The sequence below is a fragment of the Heterodontus francisci genome, chromosome 26, assembly GCF_036365525.1.
Source record: "Heterodontus francisci isolate sHetFra1 chromosome 26, sHetFra1.hap1, whole genome shotgun sequence".
Lineage (NCBI taxonomy): Eukaryota > Metazoa > Chordata > Chondrichthyes > Heterodontiformes > Heterodontidae > Heterodontus > Heterodontus francisci.
In genome coordinates, this window is record NC_090396.1 from 22,874,752 (window position 1) to 22,902,041 (window position 27,290).

Sequence of the window (27,290 nt, forward strand, 5' to 3'; positions counted from 1 at the left end):
ATGCAGGAATTCGTCTAGTTTTTTTGAAGTGATGCACAATATCACATCTGTACTCGATTTTAAAATTCTCATCCTTGTGTTCAAATCACCCCATCCCTTCCTATCTCTATAACGTCCTCCAGCCCTGCAAATCCCAAGGTCTCTGCACTCCTCCTATTCTGGCCTCTTGTGTATCCACAAGTTTCAACACTCCATCATTGGTGACCATGCCTTCAGCTGCCTAGACCTTACACTCTAGTGCTCCCTCCCTAAACCTCTCCACCTCTCCACCTCTCTCCTCTTTTAAGTCACTCCTCTTTGACCAAGATTTTGATCCCCCGTTCTAATTTCTCTTGATATAAGCTTGTCTGATTATGCTCCTGTGAAGCACCTTGGGACGTTTTTACTACATTAAAGGTGACATATAAATGCAAGTTGTTGTTGTACCTGTATACCTTGTGCATCTCTTCTCACTTGCCAAAAAGTAATCCGTTTCTTCCATGACCAAATATTATTATGGTCATAATGATTATCTCATTAAACATATTAAAGTACTTCAGGTACATGTGACAATGGGTTGAATTTTCCCGATAGCGTGGGGACCTCGACGTCAGGGCCATTTGTGGGTCCTAACCCCGCACAGGTCAGAGGTGTGCTGACAAATGGAATCTTCCAATTAAGGATAGCGGGCAGGTTCCCAAGGTGAAAGGCCCGCAGAACTGGACGGATGGCAGCTCCATCAGCAGAGGTGGGCGCTGCTGAGGCAGGTAGGCAATCGTGAGAGCGTGTCAACATGGATGTGCTCTCTGATGCCTTCTGCAAATGTTAGATTGAAGAGGCCCACAGCAGGTAGGGCCATTGGTGTGGAGGGGGAGCCCCTCCACAGGACTGGTTTTGACTGCGGCGGCGACCTTCTGTCTTTATGGCACCTTTATTGGGACGTGGAGCTTCCAGATCCAATGGCCATTTGGCCTGCCGCTGGAAGGCCGCAACTAGAGAGCTGGAAAATTCTGCACGTGGTGGGGGAGGGGTGGCCACTCCAATGGTGGGAAGATCACATCTGCATTGGAAAATGGCCCCTAATTGGGTCCTTAAGTGGGGTAATTGGCTACCCGCCACGTTGCAGCAGGCTGCTGACGTTCTTGCCCCTGGGAAGTTTCCCCAGAGGCAGGAATGCATCAGGGACATGTATCGACCTGGCAGCCCCCATTTTCTTGGCACCCCATCTCCACGGGACTGGGAAAATTCAGCCCAGTGTGTTTCTCTAACAATTGTATGGTTAATTGCAAATGTATGCAGAGGTTCATTAATACTTTGAAAGGCTTTTTATCCAGTGTTGTCCCAGTGGACATTTACACATTTCCATCTGAGGACTATATTCAGTTGATGAGAGGAGAATGACAGGATGATACCACAGATGTCAATTTTGTGTCGGACAATAAACAAAATCTGCATGAACTTCACAAAGTAACAGTGCAATTTCCCTCAAGGTGATGCAAAAATGAGTAGCTTTATACTCTCCAGACTGAACAACTAAGGAGAGGTCTTTCCGGAGTAGTAGTGATGGGTATGGGGAGTGAAGTGTATCCGATTATTCATAGAACTCTGCTCGAAGTAATTATATTTCACCATCATAAGTTGTAATGCATTAGAAAGTAGCCTACTTTATTTCCACTCAAGAACCTGGCCTAAGACCCATGTGGCAATGACTTTTGGCAAGCTGCTAGATTGTTATTGCAGTTGGATTACAAAGTTGCTTTGCATGTTTAGAGAGATACAGCACTGAAACAGGCCCTTCAGCCCACCGAGTCAGTGCCGACCATCAACCACCCATTTATACTAATCCTACACTAATCCCATATCCCTACCACATCCCCACCTGTCCCTATATTCCCCGACCACCTACCTATACTAGGGGCAATTTATAATGGCCAATTTACCTATCAACCTGCAAGTCTTTGGCATGTGGGAGGAAACAGGAGCACCCGGAGGAAACCCACGCAGACACAGGGAGAACTTGCAAACTCCACACAGGCAGTACCCAGAATTGAACCCGGGTCGCTGGAGCTGTGAGGCTGCGGTGCTAACCACTGCGCCACTGTGCCGCCCATGTCAGAAACATTTTGCCACCTTTGTCCAACTTGTCACCTATTGACCTATGGATTGTCCTTAATGGGAGCATGACTATACAACAACAACTTGTATTTATATAGCGCCTTTGACATAGTAAAACAACCCAAGGCTCTTCACACAAACTATGGCTTGTTTTGGTAGAAGTGGTGCACAGATGGTGACAGTGTTGCTCTGTAGGGCTGCCAGTCTCCCACAAGCAAGAGCTAGAATCAAGTCATTTTAAAATAATTTCTCAAAGAGAAAAACTCTGTTGGATATGATTTTCCATCAACCTTCTGCCGGTGATTCCTTTGTCACCCATTTATAAAATATCACTGGTCCAATTAAACCCTCTACAATGCCCTGGATGCATCATTCTCCAGATTGATGCTATACCATGAAGATTAACAAGAGCTAATCGTGATACCTTCCTGTACTTTCCTATGTAGTCGATAATGGCCCTTGTCCAGCTTTAATAGCTACTTGGATCAAACAGCGACTCCCACAGTCACCTCAAAGTATCAGCAAAGGACAGGCTGGCATTCCTGACCAACGTGTAATCTGCATCCATAACAGTTTTTTGTTGAAAGAAATACCAAGCCCAATATAGGAGTAGAGAACAGTTAGAGCAGTCTGAAACAGGAAGCTACTACCTTGCATTGGCATCCAATTTACCCAGTCAAAAGTTAGAAATTTCCTCTGGGCAAGTGGGTCATGTTTGGCACCAAACCCTGGCCAAGCATTTAGACACTGGCATCAGCTCACAGCCATGGCTTAATGAAAGGCGTGCTGCAACACTGGCCACAAAAACAGAACTGACTTGGGATGATCAAGGAAGGCTATTGCTAGAGAGTCCAAGTACACCATCTGTTTATCAGAGGTACAGATCAAAGACCAATACAGAGCTGCATGAATCTGAGACAGATTACAAGGACCAGTGAAAAATAGTCAACTTGGTTGAAAACCTTGGCGTAGATCTTGATTGCCAACTCTCTATCACCCATTTACACCATCACACCATCAAGATCTAACCCACTGAGTTCTTTACTCTTAAGGATAGAATTAATAACTCCATTTGGAACTTGCAGAATTAACTTGGTGTACACGACACCATACATTCCAGCCTAGAATGTTAGCAAAGGTAGGCCAATATTTTTATAAAACTACTACACCCAAAAAGCTGGTAGTTCCAAAACTGCCCTGAATATAAGTCTGCATCAAGGAAAAGAAGGAATTACACTCAATGTGCAGAGGGATACAGTCTTAAGTTGTAGATGTGTTGAATATTTCTTCACTTGTAATGGAGTGCATGAAAGCCTGAGCAGATAAAAGCATTGCTAGCACTTGACTTATTTTCTAGGAGGATCTGGGGGCACAATTACCCCAGAAAATTTAGATTAGCCATACAGATTTAAGGTGGGTAAATGGAATTGAGGTACAGATCAACCATTATCTAATTGAATGGCATAGGGGCTGAATGGCCTACTCATGTTCCTATGGTCCTAAATTCACAAAAGCCAGCTCTCTGAATCCTACTGTAGCATATACAGATTGATGTTGCCTTAATTTATGGAGAAATGTTGAAATGTAGAAACGTTGAATGCCCACATACTGGGAATCTGATGAACTGAAGATAAGTTGTGTAGTGCAGTTGGAAGTTTAGGTCTATGTTATTTCATAATGGATTTTTTTTCTCTTCCACAGATATTGACTCAAGAGGATTGGAACAAGGTCCTCTACAATGGAATGGCCTCCACCTCTCCATGGGCTGCTTTATACTTCATTGCGCTCATGACATTTGGGAACTACGTTCTCTTTAACTTGTTAGTTGCCATTTTGGTGGAAGGATTTCAGACAGAGGTAAAATAATATGTGATAAGTCTTTGAATGATGCATGAAAGTCAGTATTGGATAATGACATGTGGCTTAATGCTGTGCATGTTTGCTAAGGGCATTTCCTGACGTTCACTGGCATTCCCAGCTACCTGATAAATATGCAGCACGCAAGAAAACAAAGATAATGGGGTCCTGTGTCACCCCGAACAATGACACCAGAATGACAGGAAACCATTGAATCTAAAGGTCCCACACAGGGACCTGGGAGAGCAAGGCTTTCTTCGCAATCACCATTGAATTTGTTGACATTCAATTTTTAAAAAAAATTTAAAGTCACCAGTAACAAATGCATTAAAATGCTCAATTAACATTCTATTAATTCCCACTGCTCAAAATGGGTATATAAAGTGGCTGTTAGTCATTAACTAACACCAGTTCTACTAAGCCCATAAAAGTATAAGAAATTATGATTTTAAAGCTATTTCTATGATACGCTGTGATATACCATTATATACTATGTTATTACAATAATATACAGCAACATACACTGTGATTTACAACTATGTATTGTGATAATCAGTAATATGCTGTCCCACAGTGCTGTCCTGCACTGAGTTGTGGTACTCCACGTTATCTGTTTCCTGTCAATAAAAAGTAATAGGTTTGCCAGTAAAAACACATTTGTCTGTCAGCACATTGTTAGTAACCCTGCTGCATTCTATCTGCATTAAATATGGGAATCTGACAACTTAATCTGATGATCTGAGTTGGTCATTCTGAAGTTTAACATTCGCTGTACTTAACCATTCATCGAAATTGCCGCATCATTCTAAATATTATGAAAAGATATCTGTACATTTAGTCGCACCTTTTGATGTTCTTCATATGATTGTTTTCTTGTGCTTTGAAACTGCTGCTTGGAGGGTGGCTTGAGGCAGATATTTGCACAGAATGTCCCCTTCAATGATATTCTCAAGTTCTGCTCCGGTGACACTGAGTTACAGTTTTCAAGTGTTAAGCAAGGGAAGGCTGTGACATCAGTTGATGCACCATTTAATCCTCCTTCAATATTAACCAAGTTTATGTAACAATCCAGATGAATGCACTCTTCCTTTAAGGAGATCCAATGACAGTTTGGACCATGGGCTGAATCTGGAATGTTTATTTCTTTGTGAGTTAATGCAGTGTCAGCTTCACCTGTTACCTATAAGATCATCTTTAAAATGACTTGAAACAAGAGGTACAATTTTCTTATGGAATCGATTTGGGATTTGTTGCAAACTGATTGTGAAGTCCATTTCTAAATTCCTGTTCTTTTTGTCACTGATGGATGGTTAGTCTTCATTACTGTGCCCCAAATCCAGACACAAGGTACTGCATATTAAGATCATGTGTTACAGTGCCCTGTAACATCTTCACTTGGAAATTGTTAATTCTGCCACAAAGTCAAAGCCAGGATGACCAGAAAAGTGCCCAGCCTAATCTGAACTCTGGGCCAAGTGAGTTGATCTTGCCCAGGGCTACGGGAAGGAGAGCTTCAGTTGACTCTTAGACTAGGGAGAGGAAGAATTGGCCAACCATCTGGTTCTTGCGTGTTATCCAGTGAATCCCAGCTGGCAAGTAGACGGACAGATACACATAAGAACTAGAGTGAGTGCTGGCACTACTGTGTCAGTCAATGAATTGGAGGTGGGGTGAGACGTATGGCAAAGCAAACCGAGTCTATTTTACAGCAACAGTACATTTACTCAGCAAACAGAGTCTATTTAAACAGACTTCCCATGCACTGCAGCAAACAGAGGCTATTTAAACAGACTTCCCATGCACTGCAGCAAACAGAGGCTATTTAAACAGACTTCCCATGCACTGCAGCAAACAGAGGCTATTTAAACAGACTTCCCATGCACTGCAGCAAACAGAGGCTATTTAAACAGAGGGCTGAATTGACTGAGGCAGTTTGGAGCGGGAATCAAGGCGTGGGGGACCAGAGAATAGTGTCCACCCAGAAATCCAACGTTGTGACGCCTATACCGGATTTACTTAGCGGCAGGAAAGCTTCAAGGTGGCGTCACTGCCCCAACGCGACGGGAGCGTAATTTAAGTCACTGAACGTGTAGTTATAATATATTGAAAGTGATTCAATGGGGGGGGCTTGAAACTAATGGACGACAGGTGGCCCTCAGATTCCTCTGGATTTCCGGCTATTGGCGGCACCGAGGTGAGGCCTCAGTGATGCAACGGGAAGGCAGCCCTGACCAGCACTGGATAGGGGAAGAATGGGGAGCGGAGATCGTTGTCAGCCTGCAGTGCTGTACACTCTGCATGGGTGGGCGTGTTGCCGGGTGGCATTACTAGGTGGGTGTCCTGCTGGGTGGCATTACAGCGTGACCATACTGCTGGGTAATCTGCATGGGTGGCCATACCATCAGTTGATCTGCACAGGTGGCCATATGTTCGAGTGAGAGGGTTGACTCTCAGCAAGGGTGAGCACTGAGGGCCATTAGCGAGGAAGCTGAGAGCAGTTGCAAAGGCAAAGCTGCCAAGGTAACTTCATCTCTGCTAGGACAGCAATCTGGAGGCCCACTGATCACCTGGCATGAGTCTCATACACCCTGTATTTGTGGACCCCTGTGGCGTAATGCAGCACCTCCGATGGAGGGAGGGCCAGGAGGCAGCTGTGCCTGCCCCGTGAAGCTCCACAACGAGAGCAGCAGCAGCTGGCCATGCCAAGAAGGGCCTACCCATGCCAGAGTGTACCAGACTTGAATCAGCTACCTCCAAATGTCCAAGTGGCATTGTCAGCGAAGACTGCGGCTCTCCAAGGAGGCCATCACTGACTTATACGCCATGCTGCAGGAAGCGTTGCAACCTATGGATTTTGATGGTCCTATACCTGACAATCACCTTAACTTTTACGCGTCTGGATCATTCCAAGAATCCGTCGGAGACATGTGTGAGGTCTCCAAGGCAGCAGCCTACCATGTTGTATGATTGCATTAAGAGTGATGTCCCTTTAAGATCTTAGTATGCTAATGAGCTAAGTACCAGGATGTAGTCATGTGACTCAAAGCTAACATCACTCTGCAACTGTAACACCCAGACCAAGGTTCTGTAAATAGTTTGTTCTGTACTGTCTATAATAGCTTAGCTGTTAATAAACCTGTTTGAAATCTTCAGCAAACTGGCCTCCATGCATCTCGTTTATGTTACATCAGATAACATAAAGAACTCATTATATGGTGGCAGCTGTGGTGAAAATACAAGATCTAAGCTTGAAGACCACAGGTAAAACAGCTTTGAAAACCTACAGCCAAAAGAGAGAAAGTTCAAAAGAAATATTGGCCCAAACAGTGGGAAGAAAAAATAACTTACCTCCAGCTGTAGAAGACAGAGCACAGAATGACAGGCTGCAAATTAATTCCTGTGATCGGGTGAGTCATTGTGCCGATGGTGGAGGAATCCCAATTAAAAAGAAATAGCTTTGAAGTGCTTAAAAATTAGATTTTTTAAAAGGCTGTGTAAAAAGAAAATAGGAAAAACCCGATTCCTGTCCCAGGCTGATCAAGCTCGGCCATCAAGAGAAGGCGTCTGATAGCAAAAAACGTGGGAAAACTCCGATCACTACAGAGTCTTCATTCATGCAGTCGAAGTTTAAAAAATTCATTAAACCACTCATGCAGGAAGAGTTTCCATTCATGCAGCCACAGCCAAAAAAAAGTAAACCACTCAAGTGTGAAGAACATAAACCAACTCTAGCAAAAAAAATGCAATTGAATTGCCTGTTGAATAGCTGTGTAAACAGACAGGTTTAAGTGCAGAAAGCAAAATAAGCACAGAACACTGTCAAACACCTGCTACTCTCCATCTAAGAAGCTAGTCTAGATAACAGATAATTTCTTAAAGGGGAAACAGTGCAGAGTGAATAGAACAAAGTTAAATATAGAGCAGAAAGCAAAAGAACAGCAGAAAGATGGATAGCAAATTTCCCAGCATAAACTGAGAGGCATTGATATCCTATCTGAGTTCAAACTTTTTGAACAAAGAATGCAGTTATGCTTCACAGCCCAAGTGATTGTAGAACCAGAGAAACAGGCTGTAAAAATAATGATAGCAGTTGGAAATGTAGGGTTACACAGAATCAATATCTCTAGCTTACCTGAAGAGGACCAGAAAGATCCCGCAAAGATATGGAAAGTACTGGAAGATCAGCTCCGGATAAGAGTGAAATTTAGAATTAACAGCCTGGAATTGATGTCCTACAGGCAACAGCCACAAGAATCAATAGATCGCTTTGTCAGTAGATGCCGTAGTAAGGGCAATGATTGTGATTTTTCAGAAACTGAGCTGTCGGAGCGTCGATTAGAGTTGGTGATTGTCTCAACACCCATTGAAGTGTTTCAGAAAGACCTCTTGGGGGGAAAAAGAAAGGTCACAGCATTGATGCACTGCTGGAAGATGGCAGGAAATAAAAAGCCATTGTAGCTGGAACAACAGTATCTGCGAGTACTAGGTGCAGGCAACAGTATTGGCATGATAAGCAGGTCGGAAAAAGCAAACAAGCTGTGTGGTAAGTGTGATTTGTCCCACTCACTGCAAAGTTGTCCTGCATTTCAAGATCTGTGCAAGGCATGGGGTGCAAAAGGATACTGGACCCACCTTTGTAAGAAGTCTGGCTCCAAAAACGCAATCAGAAGTCACAGTAGGACACAAGCAAACAGAAGACAGGTGCAGCAACAGCAGCAAAGAGAACTCCAGAGACCTGCGTAAACACAAGCTGATACATGAGGTCCACAGCGAAACAGACCTGAGATAAGACTCAGAGCAGAGCAATTCTCAGTCAGAAGATGAGCAGGCATTCCACCTTGTGAACCTGACACATTGTGTTGATGAAGTCAAACAATGGGAAGCTTTTGCTACCATTAACATCATGTGTCCAAAGAAAGTTAGCAAACACACACTCACGGTTAAGATTGACACTGGAGCTAGTGTAAATATCCTACCAATTCGAATCCTGAAGGATATGTACCAAAGTCATTGGAAATCAATGATACAACTGACAACTGCAAAGTATCAGCATACAATAGGTCACCCATCCCTTGCAGTGGCACACTGACCATACAATGCAGCTACGGCAAGTTGGCATGGAAACTGCAAATATTTTCGCTGGTAGATGCAAGCGGACCAGCAGTGGCAGGACTACCAGCGTGTAAGGCTCTCAACATTGTGACTATTCACGAAGTCACCAAGGTACTCATTACAGCAGAAGAGACCAAGGGTACCCACATTGAGTCAGTCCACGACTCTCATCAAATGTACCCGGACCGGTTCGGCGCTTAGGAGATTTCAAAGGCAATGCTATACTGCACCTCAGAGAGGATGCAATTCCGTCAATTGGCCTTCTCAGAAAGTGCAGTGTGCACGTACAAGATAAGCTTAAGCGCGAGTTGGATGACATGGAATGCAATAGCATCAGTTGTCAGGTGCATCATCACACATACTGATGCAGCTGAATCACATGCGTACTGAAGAAGGATGGAGCAATCAGGGTGTGTCTAGATCCGAGGCGTCTAAACTTCTCCCCAAAGAGATGCGCTCCACAAGATTCCGACACTAGAGGAATTGAATCCCAAATTCACAGGAGCCAAATTCTTCTCCAAGTTGGATGCTAAACATGGATATTGGTGGGTACACCGAGCTAAGGAATCTCAAGATGTCATCACCTACAGGGCACCATTTGGAAGATACTGCTTCCACTGAACCATAGAACCATAGAAAATTTATGGCACAGAAGGAGGCCATTCAGCCCATCGTGTCTGCCCTGGCTGAAAAATTCCACCTTCCAGCACCTGGTCCGTAGCCTTCAGGTGCATGTCCGGGTACCTTTTAAAAGGGTTGAGGGTTTCCGCCTCCACCACCATTCCTGGCAGTGAATTCCAGACACCCACCACCCTCTGGGTGAAAAGGTTTTTACTCATGTCCCCTCTAACCCTTCTACCAATCACCTTAAATCTGTGCCCCCTGGTAATTGATCTCTCCACTAGGGGAAACAAGTTCCTCCTGTCTACTCTATCTATTTATTTAGAGATACAGCACTGAAACAGGCCCTTCAGCCCACCAAGTCTGTGCTGACCAACAACCACCCATTTATACTACTCCTACATTAACCCCATATTCCCTACCACATCCCCACCATTCTCCGACCACCTACCTACACTAGGGGCAATTTACAATGGCCAATTTACCTATCAACCTGCAAGTCTTTGGCTGTGGGAGGAAACCAGAGCACCAGCAGAAACCCACACGGTCACAGGGAGAACTTGCAAACTCCACACAGGCAGTACCCAGAACTGAACCCAGGTCGCTGGAGCTGTGAGGCTGCAGTGCTAACCACTGCACCACTGTGCTGCCCTTGTAATTTTGTACACCTCAATTAAGTCACCCCTCAGCCTCCTCTGTTCTAAGGAAAATAACCCTAGCCTATTCAATCTTTCCTCATAGCTGCAACTTTCAAGCCCCGGCAACATTCTCTTCAGTACTCTCTTCAGAGCAATTATGTCCTTCCTGTAATCTGGTAACCAGAACTGTACGCAGTACTCCAGCTGTGGCCTAAACAGCGTTTTATATAGTTCTAGCATTACATCCCTGCTTTTATATTCTATACCCCAGCCAATAAAAGAAAGCATTCCATATGTCTTCTTCACCAGTCTGTCTACCTGTCCTACCACCTTCAGGGATCTGTGGACATGCACTCCAAGGTCTCTCACGTCTTCTACCCCTCTCAATATCCCCCTGTTTATTGTGTATTTCCTCGCTTTATTTGCCCTCCCCAAACGCATTACCTCACACTTCTCTGGATTGAATTCCATTTGCCTCTTTTCCGTCCACTTGACCAAACCATTGATATCATTCTGGAGTCTACAGCTATCCTCTTCATTATCGACTACATGGCCATTTTTTGTGTCATCAGCAAATTTCCCAATCATGCCTCCCACATTTAAGTCCAAATCATTAATATATACCACAAACAACACTGAACCCTGTGGAACGCAACTGGAAACCGCTTTCCATTTGCAAAAACACCCGTTGACTGTTACCCTTTGTTTCGTGTCACTGAGCCAATTTTGGATCCAACCTGCCACATTCCCCTGTATCCCATGGGCTTTCATTTTTCTAATCAGTCTGCCATGCAGGACCTTGTCCAATGCCTTACTAAAATCCATGTAGACCACATCCACTGCACTACCCTTATCAATCCTCCTTGTTACTTCCTCAAAAACCTCAATCAAGTTAGTGAAACAAGATCTTCCCTTAACAAATTCAGAGACTACCCTTCAGCTTATCTGTCAATCAAGATCTGTTTCAGCAGCATATAGACAGAATTATAGAAAACGTGCCTGGATGTATATGCATTGCAGATGACATTGTGGTAATAGGCAAAACCAAAGAGGAGCATGATCAAGATCTCCATTCACTGATGGCAGTAGCTCGTTGCAAAGGGCTCATTTTTAACAGCAAGACGTGCCAGGTGAATGTAAGTCAGATCAATTTCTTTGGCTCCATCTATTCCGGTTGCGAAATCCACCCTGATCCAGGCAAAGTCGAAGATGTAAAGCATATGCCTACCCCACAAGACAAGGAAGATCTCAAGAAATGTCTTGGATTTTTCAACTTCTTGGCACCATACATTCCAAATTTCTCTGACAAAGCATCATCGCTGACAACTCTTAAAGAAAGACGTTCCATTTGTATGGCAGGAGGACCATCAACATATCTTTGAGTCTCTCAAACAAGCATCGTCAGCAGAAACCTGTCCCCGGCAGTACTACGTCCCAAGGAAGAAGACAATCCTGGAAGTCGACGCCTCACAGAAAGGGCTAGGAGTGTGCATACTGCAGGATGGCAAACCAATTGCATTCAGCTCCAAATGTTTATCCTCAGCACAGCCCAATTACTCAAACATAGAGCGTGAAGCACTTGCTCTGGTGTTTGGGATCATAAGGTTCCACACCTACCTGTTCGGTAAGGAGTGCGCTGTGGAAACCGACTACAAACCACTGGAGATGATCTGGCGCACCACCTCAACTACAGTGGCTCTTAGTGAAAGTACAAGGGTACAACTTCGACGTCTGGGTACCAAAATGGTCACCTCAGATACACTGAGCAGATTGCCAAATCCGAACAAGAATGAAGAAGTTCCACTGGATCTACAAGTAGACAGCATGGACATCAAGGTGGAAGATGTGCTCAAAATCGATTTTTTGCATTTTGGTCAGCACAAATGTGACCAACGACAATCAGAAACAGCCAATGACCCACAACTGAGGGCCCTGTGGAGAGTCATTGTAGAAGTTTGGCCTGATACAGTAAAAGAGGCACCAGAAACACTCCGATGCTTTTGGCCTTACCAAGATAAACTCGGTAACTTGAGAGCCATCGCCTTCAAAGGAAAACAAGTGATTGTGCCCAAAGCTCTCTAACAGGACATCTTCTCACGACTGTCCGAGGCCAAATGGGTACAGAGCAAACGGGACGACTGGCACGAGACACTGTTTATCGGTTGGGATCAACGGTGACATCAAAAGGTTAGTGAAGATGTGTGAGACATGTCAGAGCCACCAACCACAACAATGCAAAGAACCTCTACACCCTCACGAGATTCCGTCAGTCCCTTGGTCCAAAATCACCACTGATCTATTTTCCAGTAATGGAGATTACTTTATCTTAGTCATCGATTATATCTCCAATTTCCAATTGTCAGACAAATAAAAGACATTTCAAGCCCGGTCGTCGCAGACACATTGAGTGCCATATTCAGTCTATTCTGTGCACCTGAAAAAATCATTTCTGACAATGGGCCACAGCATACAGGCAAATCTTTCAGGGATATGTGTGCCAAATGGGGCGTAAATCATGTGATGCCCTCACCACATTACTCTAGATCTAATGGACTTGCCGAGCGAATGGTTCACACAGTCAAATCACTTATCCTGAAGTGTAGGACAACGAAACAAGATTTTCGTGTTGCCATGTTCCACCTCAGAGCTACACCGATGGATATGGTCTTACCGTCACCAGCAGAGATCATGTTTGGCAGACAAGTGTGAATGACTCTGCCAAGCTATTATCTGTCCAAATTCTCCAAGGTGCAGGAGACACTGCTCAAAAAACAAGGGAGAATGAAGATGGTGCATAACCAACATGCAGCGGTGGAACTATCTCAGCTACACGTAGGACAAAAGGTCAGGGTCATACATCCCACAATGAGAACATGGTTACCTGCAGAGGTGTCCAAAGTATGCAGTGAGCCTAGGTCTTATGAGATTACAACATCTAGCAGAGGAGAGTTGAGAAGGAACTGAAGCCAACTAAGAGAAGTGTGCAATACTCCAATTGCGCACAGCGGACTTGAAAGGACACAATCCTACGATGAGGGTGTAACAGGACAACAGCCAACATATTGACAACATGCTTGCAAACCAAAAACAGCCAAGGGTGAAATCCACATCCCAATAAAGTTATACCGTAACCAGATCTGGAAGAGTTGTCAAACCACTGAACTGATATATGGACTGTTAAACTTCTATACCTGTAAATTTTATCATCTATATCCCATATAACTAATTTCGATGTTATCTAATTTTATGTATTTTTTTACTTCTAGCATACGAGACTTATCTTTGGAAAGAAAGAGGATGTTGTATGATTGCCTTTAAGAGGCAATGAGAGTGATGTCCCTTTAAGATCTCAGCATGCTGATGAGCTACATACCAGGATGTAGTCATGTGACTCAAAGCTAACATCACTCTGCAACTGTAACACCCAGACAAAGGTTCTGTAAATAGTTTGCTCTGTACTGTATATAATAGTTTAGCTGTTAATAAACCCGTTTGAGATCTTCAGCAAACAGGCCTTCACACATCTCATTTATTAGATTTTTTTAGATTTAGAGATACAGCACTGAAACAGGCCCTTCGGTCCACCAAGTCTGTGCTGACCATTAACCACCCATTTATACTAATCCTACACTAATCCCATATTCCTATCACATCCCCACCTGTCCCTATATTCCCCTACCACCTACCTATACTAGGGGAAATTTATAATGGCCAATTTACCTACCAACCTGCAAGTCTTTTGGCTGTGGGAGGAAACCGGAGCACCTGGAGGAAACCCACGCAGACACAGGGAGAACTTGCAAACTCCACACAGGCAGTACCCGGAATCGAACCCGGGTCCCTGGAGCTGTGAGGCTGCGGTGCTAAACACTGCGCCACTGTGCCGCAGACAACATAAAGAACTCATTACACACCATCAAGAATGTGACCAGTGCCCTGTTCAAGAGGGCCGGTGACTATGTTCTCTGCCGGACAGACCCTAACAATCAGACTGAGAGGGCCATTGGATTCGGGACCATCGCTGGATTCTCCCAGGTGCAACGTGAGATAGATTGCGCGCATGTGACCATCAAAGCTCCCACTGACCAGCCTGCTGCCTTCATCAACAGGAAGGGCTTTCATTCTATCAATGATCAACTGGTCTGCGACCACCGAAAAAGTATCCTGCAGCTGTGCGCCAGCTTCCCGGGAAGCAGCCATGATGCCAACATACTTCAACACTCCTAGGTGCCACAGGTTTTCAGGTTCCCCTGCTTGCCTTCAGGAATGGATTTTCGGGGACAAGGGCTACCCATTGAAGACATGGCTACTGACACCTGTGAGGAATCCTTACAATGCAGCAGAGGAGAGGTACAACACTTGACACAGCTCCACCCAAGCGACCATCAAACAGACTGCTAAAGATGAGATTCTGGTGCTTGGATCAGTCTGGTGAAGCCCTGCAGTTTGCCCAGCAAGGGTCTTGTTTATCATGGTGGTCTTCTGTGCTCTGCACAATCTAGCCCTACAGAGGGGGGAGGCCTTGTATTGAGAGGGCTTGATTGATCGCCGGTCCTCAACAGATGAGGAGGATGCGGAGGAGGCTTATGAGCAGACAATGCTGGATTTTGAACCACCTTGCACCAGAGTCCAGGCAAATTGAGCAATGGGCCAAAGAGGCAAGAGACAGTCTGATATCTATCCGCTTCCAGCCACCATGATGGCCTCTCATAGTAAACTCAATAAAGACTCACCTCAATGCATTCAGTCTGTCACCTCCTTTCTGTTTGCATTCCGTGCCTGGCGCCCAGCTTGTGCTCTGGCCCATGTACGATGCTTATCAAAGGACGGCTGTGCCTAGACTGGCAGCCCATTGAGGGAGAAGGTGAAGGCAGCATCTCACAATTAAGGCATGAAAGAATACGCATTTTCCACAATGAGTGTTAACTTCAATAACAAAGAAAATTTAGAACAAGAAAAAAAATGGCAAATGTCAAACACTCGGGTGCCCCCAAGTGTATCTAGGTGGTTTACTTTATATGTTTTCATGTGCTTCTATGAAGTTTGACCCCTGCACTAGCTGCTGGGTTGGAGACAGGTTGCTGATCAGCCTTCCCCTAGTCTGTGGTGACTTTGGTGGCCATCCTCTGGCTGCCTAAGGGTTTACTGCACAGACGCAGAACTCTCCTCAGTGTCACTGCTGCTGGAGCTAGGCTCACTAGCGGAGGGGCTGAGGAGATGGTGTCAACACTCAGAGTGCCCTGAGGGGAGCCCCCACATGTGGAGGTCAGCCTCTGCTCCTCCCCTTCAAGGCTAACTTGAACCTCCCTCCAGGTGCCTCGTCCTTCTCTCGCCTTGCTGCTGCTGCGTTGAGCTCATGGAAATTGTCTGCAAATCTGTGCATATCTGTGGGATCTGGGTCTCCAGGAGGGTCACCAACCTCTCAATGGAGGAAGCCACGCACTGGCATGCCTGAGACATGGCGGCACTCATGGCATGGTTGGACATTTCCATCGTCCGCTCATGGCTGCGTATGGGCTCTGGCAACTCTGCCAGATGTTGCCTCACCCCTCTCTGCAACTCCAGCATGCCCTGTGCTGTCAACACCAGAGACATCATCAGCCTCGGGCTCAGCATGGGCCTGGTCACCCACAGTCCTCCCACTGACAGAGGCCTCAGCTGTCTCAGCCTCAGCCAGCTGCTTAGGTATGTGTGCGATGCTCTCACCAGATTGTGACTCTGATTCCAAAGCCAAATGGAAACCCACCGCTCTGGGTTCCTGCTAATTCCAGTGCTTCATTCTCAGCTGTCGAGAGAGGCCACATATCTGGAATTCCTCCACCAGTCCTTGAGGTCACCCTGTTGTTATGTGTCCACTTGTACTATAAGTGAAAAGAAAGAGATAATAGTACTTGGCAGGAAGAGCAACAGAACAGTTATGCCAGTGGCAGCCCCTCGTCCCTACCTGGCGTTTCCTATATGGCTCATCCTCAATCAGCTCTCAGGGGAGTTAATGGGGTTTAGCGTCATAAGGATCTGGCAGGATGTGGTGATGCCTAACTACCTTTGCAAGTGCCTTTGTGGTGCCTCCCTCCCCATGTCCCACTTCCTCCCCCATAGCCACATGCAATCTCCAAAGAGGAGAGAGGTGTGGAGCACTCACTTTGGCAGAATGAAGGAGGTCGATAACTCTCTTCCTGCACTGCACCCATGTTCAGGGGGTGAGCCCATGGCTGCTGACCTCCTCTGCGATCTCATCCAGGTTTGCTTGTTCAGGCAAGTGGACCTCTTCTTGCCTTCCCTGGGGAAGAGGACCTCCTGCCTTTCCCTTGCAGCCTGGAGGAGAATCTCCAGGGAGGCATTGCTAAACGGTGGGGCCACCCGGTATCTTGCCTGTGCCATCCCGTGGCATCCTTCTCCAGGGGGGTGGGGGGTCCAGGAGTCACTGCCACAGCGAGTTCAGCAGTGAACAGCAAACAGTAAATGACTCTAAGGTAGCAATGCAAGCAGGGCCGACAGGGCTTTAAATATGGCACCAACACCTGCTCTAGAGACATCTGACGCTGCATTCAGCACCTTGAAGCCCAGCCCTATTGTGTGATTGGTCTAGTCCCGTGCCTCTGATTACAGTGGGCCTGCTGCACACATGACAAGCAGCGACAGCATCCACCTCTGGGTCTGTTGCCGGAAGTCACGACAGGAGCACTAAATCCAGCCCAGAGTCTCTACACACTACAGTAAATAGAAATTCATAACCAAAACTATACCAGTGCCTCCTGATTTTTTAAAATTCTTTCATGGGATGTGGGCATCACTGGCAAGGTCAGCATTTGTTGCCCAGCCCTAATTGCCCTTGACAACTGAGTGGCTTGCTAGGCCATTTCAGAGAGCAGTTAACAGTCAACCACATTGCTGTGGGTCTGGAGTCACATGCAGGCCAGACCAGGTAAGGATGGCAGATTTCATTCTCTAAAGAACTAGATGGGTGACTTTTCTATCAAGATGCAATGGGTGGAGGATAGTTACAGATTGCAAATTATGCAGGTAAAATCAAGCCCAATCTCTAGCAGTGCAGTCTCCGGGTGTGTTTGATAGGGAAATTTCCCAATCACATCTATTCATGCCCATTCTTGTGGTTTCACTACATGCAGCTCATAAGTACAGAGTGAGATTAGTGAGAGTGAGACAGCTGTGAAATTAACTAGACAGCTTTCTAGGCTAGTGCTGCTTGGCTGAGATCTCAGGAGCTGCGGGATCTTACCAATTCAGCCACCGGAGGAGAGAAAATGATAAGAACAAACCTTTGCTGTTGAACACAGATTTTCTTTAATCAGTTAGAATGGTTCAATAGTGCTGAGAGATAGATTGGATATAGCTTTGGTTCTGAGATTTCCTGCCATTGAAGGATTGAGTTCATGCCTCAGTAATTCTGAGCACCATAAACTGGTTACAGCTGAGTGCACAATGCTTTGTGATGTGCAGCAAATGGTTTTTTAATGTTGATCCCTGTTAAGTAGCTGGAAAATCTCTGTGCTTTTAAAATAAAGCGATCGTTGGTGATGTTTCTACATCTTTTTCAAAGGCAGACCATGAACTTTCCTGATTTGGTGGCACTATTAATGGAGAGTAACCAGAACAGACTCTGTTAGTATTACTACAATCTGCTGCATTAGGGCACATCAATTTCTAAGTACTTCAAATTATCAGGCAACCGTCCACTCTCGTCTGGACTATTTGTTTTAAGTAATTAGTTTTTGGCTTCAAACTAAAGTTGGGTATGTTGGTTACTTATGGTTGGAAATAGTGTTAAAATGAAACTGTAGCCATCTTCCAGTGGTTCCATTCCTTCACCCTAGTACCTCTCAAGGGCAGCAACCTCAATAGGCGAGGGGTTTATAGAAGGGGGTGATATTGTTGCAATGGTGAGACATCGGTTATACTGTTGGCTTTGCCACCCAGTTTTTTTCACCTTCTCTTAATCTTACCGTGGTTGGGGATAATGCCAGTTAGAAGTGATGTATTTTAGAAGGAGAAATGACGAGAGATCGTATAAACTGAATCGAGCAATTTTAAAGGGTGTGCAGGAACAGAGAACTACCTCTTCACCATTGTAACCTTTTAACTAATATCCCTGTTCTCCTTAGGCTAATAAATGGCCATCGCAAAGCACTGACTGGATCTGGCTTATTTAAAAGCTGCTGCAATTGCTGCCAGTGAAAGAAATGATCTCTTAGCAGATTAACCACCTTCTGACAGTATGGCAGATTTCCACCCCCCTCCCCATACCCACACCAATCACTCTATGAGTTAGGGTATCACCTGGCCATTTTGAGATCTGGATATACGAGGAGTGGGCACATACCCAATGGTAAGTGTTTTACTCCTCCCATGTTGACATGGCTTTCTGCGCAAGAGAAAATTCTCTCCCATTTGCTTAACCCTTAGTTCCTGGCAACCCTGAGGCGAGGAGTTGTCCATTCTCAGTGTTGTTGTTAGAGAGAGATGTTCACTTTATTTGGATATTAAATTTCTTGACTTCCTTTTGCCTTATCCCAGTTCATCACATCTGACATTCAACTCTGGCCAAAAGTCATCAGTTTTTGCCTGGGCCTTTACATGGACCATTTCACATTGGTTCTTTCCCAGGAACAAAGTGAATCTGTGAGGGAGATGTAGTGGGGGGTCGGGCGGGAGGGGGTGGTGGTGGGTCACATGTACCACCATGCATAATTGGACTTCTGTTGGCTGACATGGAGTAGTTATAAAGCCTTCTGTGGTAAGAATTATGATGTAGAATGTACCATTTCCTAGCTGAAGGACCAATAGGAACAACAACAAAAAACATTTTAAAGATTTCATTCATCATAGGCGCTGAATTCCAGCCTGTAGAAGTAACCAAACAATCAGCTGTTTCTTCATAATGATTTGCTTTCTATGCTGCCTATTTGTACCCTGAAAATAGGCAACCAGGTAATAAAATTGATGTGGTCTGATTAGCAATGATAACAGCAGTGTAGAGTGGTAGATACATGGGAGTGATCATAGGTCCATCATCAAATTAAGGCATTCTGATGAGAATATGTTTGAAATGAATGGAGCTGGAACGTTCAGAACATGAACCCCAGAACTGAGTAACAGATTTGAAGTCACTCCCTGGTATCTGTTGCTTTTTTTCATAACATGTACTGTTTTGATCCTACAGAGCAGGTTTAATTTTGTTTCCAATGTGTTGAATTGGTGGTGGCCAATCAATGCACAGTGTACTCCAAACCGCTGAAATGAAATGTTGTTCATCTAGGGAATCCATGGTTTCTGAAGTCATAGCTGTAGGTTTACTTGAAAAATATTCTGGAGTTAACTCGCATTCCCGGCATGTATTTACACAAAGCATGATCAATAACATGCTTTCTCTTGGCAAGAACCATTTTATTCTACACCTGAAATCTTCCCCTCCCCTCCTTTCACAATCCATTGATGATCATTGTTACATATGGTAGTAGTCCTTGAAATATTTGCAGATATCCATGACCACAGTTACTGCTTACCATTAATGCCAATCTAAATGAGCTTGCCAAATCTCAGAAGGCTGCTTGCTTCTTTGTAGTAAGAGAGTATCTCGTTGATTGGCTTTGTCTGGATGAAAGTCACCAATAATGGTCACTATTTTATTTGTGCTGAGTTAGAGTTACAGCCAACAAATCGATGATTGCACTGTAGAGCTGTAGGATTCTTCCACTGCTACAGATTCATATCCGTACCTCTGCAAAATTACATTGTACTTGTATTCTCAACTGTCCCAAAGAAACATAATTTCACCCAAAGTATTTATTCAGGTTTACAGTAAGATGGTTCTTGATGGAGTGCTGGGAACCTCTGTGTATCTGAAGTGATTGTTGTGTTACTCACCTTGTCCAACCCATTTCCATTTTCCATTAAGAGTTCTTCACTTGAGCAAATTGACAGTTATGCTTTACTCATTCCTTCAGCCCGCCAGTGATTTACAGTAGAGAAACACTTTTTGTTATTTTTAGTGCATGGCTTTGCTAACTGCGGTGGTTGCTAGGTAGCAGCAATAGTCTGAAAATGAGATAGGTCAATAAAACATGCTTTGGCTGCTGCATGATGTTTGGGGGAGAATCCTTTGCATGATGGATGCACAGGCTTTGTGTGGAATACAGTTGTTTTCTCCCCTTTATCCTGCTTTCAGCCGCTAACTGCGGCTGTTTCTGCTCGAAAGTATGGTGGCTTTGCTGCTTTGACAGAGGTGCTATGTGATGATGTGCGAATTGACTGGCTGTTTGTGTTCTATTACACAGTGAATTAAGTCACTCGACTTATACACTGTAAGGTGCTTTTGATGTCTACTAGAAAGTTAATCAGTTAGTGTTGACAGTTGTATCCTTGGGCATAAATGTCAACTTGTCAGAAGTATCCCATGTTGTCTAATAACCACTGGTGAAGAAAAGCCATTTGTTTTGATTCTGTCATCCCATGCACTACTTCATACCTGCACCCTCCCCTATCTCTTTTTAAAAGATATTTTCCACACTATCCCTACTATCCCTATATCATAGTTCCCTGTGTTTTTCAAGCTTTGTTCCTTGTTACATTAAAGGTGTTGTATAAGTGAAAGTTGTTATTTCTGGCAGCATCTCTTTTCTCTCTCTCCATTTTCATTCCACTTACTTGCTGTAAGATTTCAAAATGCAATTGGAACACTCTGATTTGTCTCCAGACAGTAGACATCTCTCTCATAACCAGCTCAATCCTAACACTACCCTGTATTATTGCGCACAGTCTTCAGTAACCAATCCAGTAGTATGAGTATTAATCCCTACCTCAGAAATATATTTGCATTTGATGCTAAAATATGAGTTAATATCATTCACTGATATTCACAAGTGTCTGTTCTTCGCCCATTTTAATTGGATTATTCATTTCCCCAAATCTCCGAAACGTGCAGAGTAAATCCTTACAGGTGCCTATGATACATCATGCAGCAAGCCACATTACAATATAGAAAGATCTGAATTCCTTTTCAGATACAGTGGAGCCCTCTAAGGATAATTTTTATTATGGCAATCAGTATTGATACTTTAAATGGTAGTTTTTTTTATCAGAGACATTTTCTGCGGACAGTAAAGTGTTTCTGTCTTCAACGGGTGTCTCTTGAAACACTTTTCAGAAAAGAGTTCAGTTACCATCATCCTGTTCTGAAACTTATTTTTCTTAAATTTTACGCCCGTTAAGTTCAGTGATAATTATACTGGGCAAGTGGAACACTTTGCATTTCAGTCACCCAGAGTCTACCATTAGTATTACAGACCATGACCTCTGTCAGTGAGCTTGGTTTCAATTAAGGCCAGATTAATGCAAGCTTGGTGCTGTGGGCTCATACCCACTGGGAAGTGGGTTGAGACTGCACAAACTCATTCCACACAGATGAGCTGTGTCAATGTTCACAATGAAGTAAATTCGAGAGATAACTAAATATATCAATACTACAGCAAGTAACAGACCCTTAGTGGCATTACTGTATCTGTTACAAACTAATGGCTCCAAGAACAAATTAAGAAGGGAAAGGGAGGTTTTATTTTGTTACACATATTTCATATTGGCTTTAATTTCAAATGAATTTCAGAAGTCTATATCAATCGGGCTTGGAAATCTATGGTACAAGGTGGCCAAAACAAACTATTGTCATTTTATTCTTGAAAGGAGCCAGATATTCAAATTGTTGCTTATTAGTGTAAATTTCTGGCAGTAATAAGACATAAAATCTATCTGGTTACTTCATTCTTTCAAGTATCATATATATCCTGTAAGAGAGATATTGGTTACCACAATATTATTGTGTAATTTTGATTTTGTGTTTGTGTGAACTGCTCATAACCTCAGTGCAAATATTTGAAAAAAAAATTAATGGTTTTTTGAACTTTTTTTTCTTCTTCAATTAACTGTGTTTTTTCAAAGTGTCTGAAATATTTAAGTTGAACTTATTTCAGTCACCTAAACGTCGACACCATGTTTGTTTCACTTCAGGAGGTCCAGAAGCGGGAGGACGCGAGTGGGCAGTTAAGCTGTATTCAGCTGCCTGTCGACTCGTCTGGGGTACGTAACTGTTCGCCATGAATTCACACCGAGACATTTCTAAAATAAAACAGCAGAGACGGGGGAAAGAAAAACTTGGCAACCTTGCAGACTGCTTTTATAACACGGAATTGTGTTTGTCCGCTTATTGATCCTTTTTTCTCATATACAGTCCCTTAATGATCTGAGTGAAAGCTTAGTCATTTCGTCTGACTGTGGAGCCAGTCGAGGATTGACTTTCTCTCTCAATTGAAGATGGTTCCCTTTGCAGGGTTCCTTTCAAGGATTTTAATTTTGGACAGACTCAGAGGGTCAATATCAAATAAATATTTTTCTTTATCATGTTGGATGGTCATGATTCTGAATTTGACTTGAATATACAACCTATCAGATCAGTAAACAATGACACAAAGATGATATTTTCTTTATTTTTTCTTAAAGCGGTGTTTCATTGCTCACTGTGATGGCCACCTTAAGGGTAAAAGCCATTAGAAATGCTTAGTCTGCTGTTTTGATCCCTACAGCACACAAAATATAGCGAAGGATATTGGGGTTTCATGGGCTAAATTTTAAGGACAGGCTGCGTAAAGTTGGCTTGTATTGCCTTCAGTATAGAAGATTGAGGGTGATCTGATCGAGGTGTTTAACATATTAAGCATATTCGATAGTGTAGGTGCAGAAAAACTATTTCCTCTGGTGGGAAATCAAGAACGATAATCTTAAAATTAGAGCTGCACCATTCAGGAGAGCAAACAGGAAAAACATTTTCAGAGAAAGGCCAATAGCAATATGGAATTCTCTCCCCCAAAAATGCTGTGGATGATGGGACAATTGGAGCTTTCAAGACTGACATGAACAGATTTTTGTTGGGTAAGGGTATCAAGGGATAGGGAGCAACGGCAGATAAATGAAATTGAGGTACAGATAAGCCATGATCTAATTGAATGGCAGAGCAGGTCCAAGGGGCTAAATGGCCTACTCCTCTTCCTCTGTTCCTATAAAGGAATTTGAACCTATAATACTTGTAATTCCTTGTAAATGTAGTAGATGTCATAATACAAAATTGAATGCAACCATAAGAGAGAAATATAGAAAGACATTTTGTACCGTGGTATCAAGCAGCAGGTCACAGATTTCCCGCAGTCTGAAACATGCACCACTAGCTCTGGTGCAAGGGTAAAGTACCCTCTACTCTACCACAATAGCATACCGTACTACATCAATATGACATTTTTCATTTCTCACACCAGCCATTCCACGGCCCCTCTGAGTGAGATTGTGACAATTAGTGCCAAATTAATGCAAGTTTAATGCTGTGGACCATTTTCCACTGTGAGTTTGATTGTGCCTGCATGCACATTCATTTCACATGGTCAATTCTCCTTTTGAACTTTAGTACAAATGAGGACATAATTCAAGGTCCTGTCTAAAAGAGAGTGCCATATGCGAGGAGGGGTTATGTCAAGTTTTGTTACTTGTATGCTGTACAGAAATTTTAGACTGATACAAGATGCTGAAGTGTAGGTACAGTACCTCTTGTATTACTGACGTAAAGATGTAGCTCTGACTTGAGCAGTAACAGTTCCTGTACTGGCCATAGTTTGTGGAGGACTCACATCTCTTTGATGTTAGAGAGAATGGATCCTGGCATGGGATAGGTTATCCTTAGAAAGCACACTGCATGGCTTTGGATTACATTGAATCTTAATTCCCCTCCAGACTGTCAGACAAGCAGTAACATATTCCACCACATGGCAGAAGTAGGCTTCATGGAACATTGCTGACCGTGATGAGTCACATTCCTGCTCTTATTCCAGATTATCCAGCCTTTTGTGGCCTTGATGACTTGGGTAGATGGGATTTAATAACCAAGCCAAGGAATTGAACAGTGGTACTTGAAGAGAACATACAGTTCATATATATCCAGTCTTTAAAATTATGAAGATGTTTGATGTTTCCATTTGCAGGGGAGTCCAAAACTAGAGGTCATAAGATAAGACAATCACTAATAAATGCAATAAAGAATTCAGGAGAAACTTCTTTACTCAGAGGGTGGTGAGAACATGGAGTGGTTGAGATGGATAGCATCGATGCATTTAAGGATAAGTACAGTTCGGAGAAAGGAGTAGAAGGATATGCTGGTAGGGTTAGATGAAGTAGGGTGGGAGAAGGCTAGTGTGGAGCATAAATACTGGTATTGACCAGTGGGCTGAATGGCCTGTTTCTGTAAATTCTATGTAATATGAAGTGACAACATTGTGCCCAATTGTTCTCAAATGGTTGTTGACTAAATTTCAGTGCCAAAAGTAACACCTTGTTTTTCCATCCTCTGTCACCTTCTGTCTATCTCTGCCTGCAGTGATTCAGTTGGCTCTTGTCTCGAAGTTAAGAGTTAACCACATTATAGAGGCTGGTTTTATCAAAAAGATTAATGCCACTTTAATGGCAATGGTAATGTTATTAATGACAATGAGAAACAGAGCTCGGCTGGGCACACTTCCCTAATGGCCCCTATGTAGACTTTCTGATCAAATAGCAAATGTCCATGTATTCATGTCTAAGTTTGCATCCTCTGGGCAAATGATGCATCCAGTTCAACAGCTGACCAGATGCTCACAAGCTTACACTGAGTCTGTGATATTTTATTATATCAAAGGTTGGAGAAATGTTGATGGCTGCTGCTTTGACTTTATGTTGGACTCCAAAAGGAAAAAAAATCCAGTTCTGTTCCATCAGGTTGAAAGTATCAAAAGTCAACCTATTTGCTGTGGCACCAGACTGGTTGTTATGATTGAAAGGTCGCTACAGTTTGATACACAGAATGGTTCCCAGGAAAGTTGGCACAACTGGAGGATGAGTTAGTGGTCTGTAAATATCAAGGCCTGACTTTCACCTCTTTTAATGTGAAAAGCATGACATTTGCTGATTTCCGCACAGATGGGACAACTCTGCTTGACAGGTGCACTTGAATAAATAAGTCGGAGAATCTCCAGAGTTCCCCAGGATCTATCATTGGCCCTATCCTCTTCCTCATCTACACATAGCCCCTTGGCAATAGCATTCACAGGCATGGAGTCAGCCTTCCATATAAAGTCATAGAGTCATAGAGAGATACAGCACTGAAACAGGCCCTTCGGCACCTTCATAAATTATTCATCTGTGCCGCTGCCTCAGCCAGTCTGCTGCCAAAACCCTCATCCGTGTTTTAGTTACCTTCAAGCTCAACTATTCCAGTGATCTCTTGGCTCCCTTCCCATCACCCACCCTCTATAAACTTCAGCTCAACTAAATGTCTGATGCCCATATCCTAACTCACAACAAATTACATTCACCCTTCACCCCTGTCCTTGTCAACCCAAATAGGCTTGCAGTTCCCCATCCCTTCAAATCTAAAATTCTCCACCTCATGTTTGAATCCCTTCATGGCCTTGCCCTCCCTATCTTTTAACCTCCTCCACCCCTATAATCTCCCCTAGAACACAGCTTTTAGTCACCCCTCCTAATACTGCCTTCTTTGGCTCAGCCCCCATGTTTGTCTGATTACAGCTCTGTGAAGTGCCTTGGGGTATTTTTTACAATAAAGGTGCTATGTAAATACACATTATTGTTGAGATATTCAAATTAATAAGGCATGGGGATATTGATTAAATTTTGGAATGCAGAGAGATGAGACACAAGCATAATCTGAAACAAGGTAGATTTGGGTGAGACATAAGAAAGCATGACTTCTCTGAAGGTGGCCAGTTATTACAATAGCTTAACAAGGGAGTATGTGGGGGCAAACCTAGGTTCATGGTCAAAATGGACAAGACATTATCAGTTATAACTGCTATAAGACAGATTACTTGGACCAAAATTCTTTACAGGCCTTCAGATTTTCTATGTTTCAAATATTTTAAAGTAGATGCTTTAATTATTTGACCCCCACTACCCTCCCCTGCCCCCCTGCCCCCCCCCCCCCCCACCAAAACATCTCTTGACCCCACCACTACCTCTATGTTGTCCAACTGCTTGTCCAATATCCAACTGAGGAGGGGCCCCAGTGTGGCTGATGGAGTTGCTACAGTCCAGTGACACCTTTGGCGCCTGACCTTGGAGTTCAAATGAAACTTCGGGGAGTGTGAAGCCTGACACTGGAAATGGTTTTGAATGGATTCCATTCGTCCTTAGAGCACATTTATACATTGAAAGGATTGAAGTTGATTTTAGACTTTTATCTCTGATGACTGGACTTTTTTTCTACTCACACTCTGCCAAGAGATAGGCTTCCCTGCAGTTGCCACTTTTTTCTCATTTAGGATAGTATTTCTAATTTTTCATAAATACGGCAGGACACAACAACGTAACTTAATTACTGTGAGTCCAGGGGAACTGTGGGTCTGTTTGCTGAAAGATCCCAATCTGAGACACCTTCTTCTTTGTAACTTCTGTTTTACACTATCATGCAATCAGACATTGCAGTTGGCAGTCCTTTAAAGGTAGCAGTATGATGATAGTCATCACAGCCATGGCTGCAATACATGCTGAGAAACATTCTTACTTTATTCCAAAGTGTTAATAGGTACATTTTGGCTGCACAGTATGTCCTGCACTCCTACTGATTTACCAAAGAGAGAACAGGACAAGTAACTAAGAAATTAAATGGAAAAGAAGGGTTTACTTTTTTTTAATGTTGTCATAAATTGCCTGTGCTATCTTACAACTGGCTATGAAATAAAACTGATATTTGAAAGCAGTGAGTGTGCAGGTGGCATGGCAGAGGGTGGCGTAAACTATATGGCAGTGATTGGGAAAAAGGTATCAAGAGGGGATTTAGGATTGTACTAAACATTCCTCCAGATCTATCATTGTAGACCACTTGCTGCATTATTCAAGTTAGTTCTTAGTTCCGTAACAAAG

General features: G+C 43.6%; 1 protein-coding gene across 9 annotated transcripts in view; it reads left to right on the forward strand.

Annotated features, from left to right (window-relative positions):
* cacna1g (calcium channel, voltage-dependent, T type, alpha 1G subunit) overlaps positions 1 to 27,290 on the forward strand; it is a 685,429-nt gene that overhangs the window by 473,239 nt on the left and 184,900 nt on the right. For 8 of the 9 annotated variants that reach the window (XM_068057908.1, XM_068057913.1, XM_068057914.1 and 5 more), the window contains 2 exons: positions 3,796 to 3,951; positions 22,344 to 22,412. In XM_068057908.1, coding sequence (XP_067914009.1) covers positions 3,796 to 3,951; positions 22,344 to 22,412 — 225 coding nt within the window. The remainder of the gene's footprint in view (positions 1 to 3,795; positions 3,952 to 22,343; positions 22,413 to 27,290) is intronic. The other variant, XM_068057912.1, reaches the window with a different exon arrangement.